The sequence below is a fragment of the Panicum virgatum genome, chromosome 6N, assembly GCF_016808335.1.
Source record: "Panicum virgatum strain AP13 chromosome 6N, P.virgatum_v5, whole genome shotgun sequence".
Lineage (NCBI taxonomy): Eukaryota > Viridiplantae > Streptophyta > Magnoliopsida > Poales > Poaceae > Panicum > Panicum virgatum.
Genome location: NC_053150.1, coordinates 45,167,977 through 45,173,413, shown reverse-complemented (window position 1 = coordinate 45,173,413; position 5,437 = coordinate 45,167,977). Strand labels below are relative to the sequence as shown.

At 46.0% G+C, this 5,437-nt stretch overlaps 1 protein-coding gene across 1 annotated transcript; it reads right to left on the bottom strand.

Annotated features, from left to right (window-relative positions):
* Positions 1-2,015: 2,015 nt before the first annotated feature.
* LOC120680152 (histone H2B.1-like) lies at positions 2,016-2,815 on the bottom strand. Its single transcript, XM_039961773.1, has one exon. The coding sequence runs from the start codon at positions 2,704-2,706 to the stop codon at positions 2,305-2,307; it is 402 nt and encodes a 133-aa protein (XP_039817707.1). The 5' UTR covers positions 2,707-2,815; the 3' UTR covers positions 2,016-2,304.
* Positions 2,816-5,437: the final 2,622 nt, after the last annotated feature.

Here is a 5,437-nt window from a genome sequence, read left to right as displayed (position 1 = left end):
GATCCGAATTAAAATGGGCCACACTGTCCCAACTACTACTCTTTGCGAGCCATGTTTTAAATGGGCTATTTTCTTATCTAGCGAATAGCTGACGCCCATAATCTCCAACTTTTCCTCATCAAGACTAGCCTAAAAAATTTTCACGGCCTAGTTTGGAAACTCAAATAACCTTAGGTTCCCTGACATTTTCCAGGATGAGCAATCTATGGGATGTCATTTGAATAAGACATCTAGTTATCGATGGGAGGTTCTCCTTCCCTGAGTTTAGAGCATCTGTAACAGTTCCTCATCTCTCTCCCCCATTCTTAATTTTTAGAAAAAGAATAAAAAAAAGTCTCCAATAATTCACCATCCTACTTCCCCATCTGCTAATAATTGACAAATCGACCATCCTCGTACCTAAATATACACACGCATCCGTCGCCCCCCCATCCGGCGTGCGTGACCAGGCCCTCCTCATCTTCCTATGACGGCGGCGGCGGCAGGTCCACCTCTACCTCTCTGGTGCCCCTCGCGACCGCGACCCACCCGGCAGTGTCCCGTCTGAATGCGCCGCCGCATCCCACCAGCCCCGATGGGGCCGTCAGCACCAGCGCCACGCCAATGGACGCACCAAGCTCAGCGTGGAGGCGAGGCAGTGGGCCACCATGGCAGCAGCCCGCGCCAGCAGCTAGCCGCAGGCAAAATCCCGATCGGTAAGGTCGACCGCCGAGGAGGCGGCAAGTGCCCGGAGCCACTAGCACGAGTAGGAGCCCGAGCTCCACCACCGCCATAGGGGAGCAGGAGCAGCGCCGCTGCGGGGGAGCAGGAAGAAGGAATGAAGAAGGAGGACGCACAGGAGATGCGTAATTCATCTTGGGGCCATATTTTTTCATATTTGGGAAGTTAGAGCATCTCCAAGAGTGCCCAATATACACTTCCAAAAAGTAGTTTTGGCAATAAACTAAAAAACAGCAGCTCCAACAGTTCCCTAAACCACTGCCCAATATTCCCGCACGACCAAAACTGGCTGAAACTCGAGCCATTTTTGTGCCGCTCGGTCGCACTCCCAATCCTTGAAGTTGAACGGATTCCGCGCGATTTCTTCTCCTCCCTGCAGTGCGGTTTCTCCCTGGGTGCCGTTTTTCCTCTGTTCCATATGTCCTGCAGTGCGCAATGACGCAAGGCCCTCCACTGTTGAGGAGTTGTAGCTCTGCTGATGCTATCGAGGCTTGTGGGTGGAGGAATGGCAGATGTAGAAGTGGGGCGGCTTGAGTTGCTAGCAACACTGGTTGCCTATTTTGCTCAAGGAGTGGCGCATGGTACTCGGCTTGGACCTTCAGCAGCTGATTGCTTCGGTGGAGAGAGGAATAGAAAGAGAGGGAGAGGGAGGAGCTCAAGCTGCTTCGATTGGAAGTTAGAGAACAGATATTTACTGTGCAGTTAAGTGGATGATGTGGTAGTAATTAAATTATTTTACAGCTAATTTTTGGGAACTGTTGGAGGAGGGGGACTTTTTTTCTCCCAATAGTTTTTGGCAAGGTCCCAAAACTAGTTTTTTGGGCTTTATTTTTTAGGCACTCTTGGAGATGCTCTTAAAATGGGTACTCTTGGAGACAATCTCTTTTTTTCCCTCCCCATACATATTTTGGGAGTTGGCAAACAACAAGATTTGGGGAGAAAAAATAAAAAACTATTGGAGACGCAATTACCATCTTTTGGAAATTAGGCATACAAGGGATTTCCAAATTCAACACCCACCAAAGCAATTACCATCTTTTGGAAATCTCCCACCCAAACATTCGGCATCAGCGTGCTTTCAGGGGCATAAATTCGAAATCAAATTATTCAAAGAACATAATTTGCAAAAATCTGTGGGGCAGGAGGATGAATGTCATTGCCAAAGATAGACCTGAACTTTAATAATGCTGCCAAAATATTCAAAATTATACTATTACGAAATTTTGCTATTCCCCTCTCAAGTTATGTAAATTTGGTCCTCAGTTTCACAACCATAACCCCACAACGCGAAGTGCTATGACCTCGAGCGAGACATGTAAATTCGCAATCAGTAATTGCAAGGATGAACCATACTATTTAGGAACATGACACCCGAATCACAAAAGCACACGCACAGCCTTCTTACATCATTCAGGAGACCAACTATTGGAGATAGATTGACGACCAGGGTAACTTCCACCACTGCAGCACCTAGTACATAGAATTTTTTAGATAATGAAAAAAGTTCCAGCTTGACACCCCTCAAGAGAGGCTCCTACTACAGATCTAAGCACGACAGAGACGATCACAACACAACCGCATCGCCTAAGAGGTGGTGAACTTGGTGACGGCCTTGGTGCCCTCGGAGACGGCGTGCTTGGCGAGCTCGCCGGGGAGGATGAGGCAAACCGAGGTCTGGATATCACGGGAGGTGATGGTGGATTTCTTGTTGTACCACGCAAGCTTGGCCGCCTCCGCCGCTAGTTTCTCGAAAAGATCATTCATGAACGAGTTCATGATGGACATAGCCTTGGAGGAGATTCCCATGTTGGGGTGGACCTGCTTGAGCACCTTAAAGATGTATATCTTGTACATCTCCAAACTCTTGTTCACCTTCTTCTTGCCCTTCTTCTCGTCGTCCTTGCTGGCGGACTTGCCGGCCGGCAGCCTCTTCTCAGCATTAGGCTTCTTCCCGACTAGGGTCTTCTCCGCCTTCTTAGTTGCCATCTCCTCCTCAGCGAGCTTCTTCTCGATCTGCTTTGGGTGCCTTCGGGATCAGGTGGGTTGGCTTCTCTACTATCTTTGGGATCAGGGGGATTAGGAAATTCTTTGGGGATTTGGATCTGCTTGATGAAGAGGAAGGGAGGGTGGGGGTGTGGCTTTATAAAGGTTGAGAGGTGGGCCGTGATTGGTGGGAGATGCGAGCCACAGATTAGTGACGTGGATGGGTTAGATGGATTCGGTTGCACTCCGCCGTTCCAGAGGAAAAACAAAATGGAGATTGATGCGGATCGCTAACATGGCGCGAGAGATATGGGAGAAGGAGGATTTTTTAGATGCCGCGGATCAGTGACGTGGCACTATGAAGCGGCCCTACATGTTGGTGTGCCAGGAGATTTGGCATGACGGGTGTTTGACTTCGACTGTTTTTCGTTTGGTGCCTGTGTGGGGAACCAGTAGGCGGCACAACACTCAGTTGGAGAACTGAATGCTAAATTTGGTAAGACTGGCCACATGGTGTCGATGAAATCGTGATACAGTGTATATATTAACATTAATTTCAACTTATAATCATTGCTGATAAAGGATAGATGTAGGGTACACAACGATGATTTTTTATACCAACTAATTAGCTATGGTGATATGTAATCTCCTTTTAAACTAATTGCATGGAATGTTGTTCTAGTTTATTTTATCAAGTTTTTTAATCAATTAGTGACTCAAAATTATTAAGACTCACATACCTACTAGTGATACATTACAAATAGACAAGGAATGGGGGCGGACCACGATGGATTTTTCTTGTTTCCATAATGTTCACAAACCCAAATAGATTATGTATAGTTTTGGTGACTGTACATAGCTTTAGGTACTTTCGTACTTTTATGCAAAACAGTGACGATACATAGTTAGATCCAGGATTTCCTCTCGGGGCATCTCCAACTCATACTTTACTTGTGCTTAGCAAACGGAAACAATATTTCACATGGGATGCATGAGGTGCTAGAAACCAATTCTCGTTTAGACATCAATGCTTAGCAGATGTTAGCACCTATATTTGATATAGATAGGAAATGGAACAATTGAGCCACCTCTTTTTGCTAGTAAAATAAGACACGAAGCTAATTAACCATGTGAAATGCTGCACAAAACATGGCATAAATTGTAATCCTTTACACTTTTGCACATTCTATAAAGTTGTAGTAAATATAATGAGATGTGCATAATATATTTGGGGCTTGCCTTGAAAGTTGGTCAAATGTTTAGGACATGTTGCATTCCGGAGTCAGGTCGGTGGGGAGGCCATGACTAGAGGATGAAGAAGATGGAGGTGGCGGTTTGAAAAGGGATGCTTGATAACCATTTGGACAAACTGAGGGTGATGAGGACATCCCTTCTATCGATACAACCATGCCTATTTCACAGCAAGGACCAATGACTCTTCTACCGATACAGCCATGCCTATTTCACACAACGATCAATTACTCGAGCTCGTGCACAACAACTCAACTATCAGGTAAAGTCATTTCTCGCTGTCCAAACAAATTATCCTCCAAATGAGGTGCTACTAAATCCTTGTGATGATTTTCTTATGATTAGGAACTTGAAATATGAACCAGATTGGAGAATGGAGTACAATGACAACAAACAAGTGGAAGGAGGCATGAGGAAAGAAATGTTCTTTGCTCCAAAGGTTGTTCGAGGCCCATGAGTTCTTGTTAGAAAGGTCTTGGAGTCTACTTTCAGATGGATCCAACCTCATGATGAAATTCCACCGAAGATAAGCGGAATCGTCAAAATGACGTCCGGACTTCCAGACATGGGAATGTGTAAATACTGATGGTGATCAGGCAATTATCCATGAAATAGGAATATTATTTACCTTACAAAATAAAGGCACCCTAAAATAAATATACCTCATGCTAATCAATAGCAGAACAACAATACAATATTGTTCAAGCCAAATGTTTTGTCATATGTGAAAAGGTAACTAACAGTAGCAGGAAACAGTTTAGACTAGCAAAAATAATTTTATCTGCCGAACAGTACACATGAGAGGCAGATCTGGCTAAGGGAACTTGCTAAGGATACTGTAATTGGAATAAACGTAGATACGAGACTTGACCATGTATTGTAGCCTGCACGCCTGAAAAGGTGTTGCAGTATAATCACAGGAAGAGAATAGCACAAACAGAATTTCAGCAACAATTATCTCGCGGCCTAGAAACTATAATAATGATATTTCTCAAACGGACTATCCCCTGGGCCGGCGCGGTAAGGGGGGAATCCAAAAAGAGCAGTAAGTATAGGCAACAATAGGCCACAGCTCGCAAGACTTGATTCCACACAATGCCTCCTGATTCTGTAATGTCGATGTTTTGACAGGGAGAGGCGCAGTCAATGGACGAGCACCATGGAAAGGGGTAAGGCAGAGTATCCACTGATCTCATGAATTTCTTTCAAGAGCGTGAGCTCTGATCTATGGACTACACATGAGAGGCAGTTCTTGTTTCACACTTGATGAAGCACTGGATTGGTAATGAGATGCGCGGGAAGAGATGGGGGAGGGTCGGAGGAGAGTCGATGGGGCAAAAAGAAGATCAATCACCTGGCGCGGAGGGGCGGGACGAGCCGGCGGGTAGGGCGGATGGTGCGGACGACCAGCAAGGAGGGCGGCCCGGCGGCCCGGCGCCGGATGGCAGTCCGACGGCCGGCAAAGAGGGCGGCCTGCTCCCTG

Bases quoted from the DNA above. Each gene is read 5' to 3' on its own strand.
- LOC120680152 (XM_039961773.1), bottom strand. From the start codon at position 2,706: ATGGCAACTAAGAAGGCGGAGAAGACCCTAGTCGGGAAGAAGCCTAAT.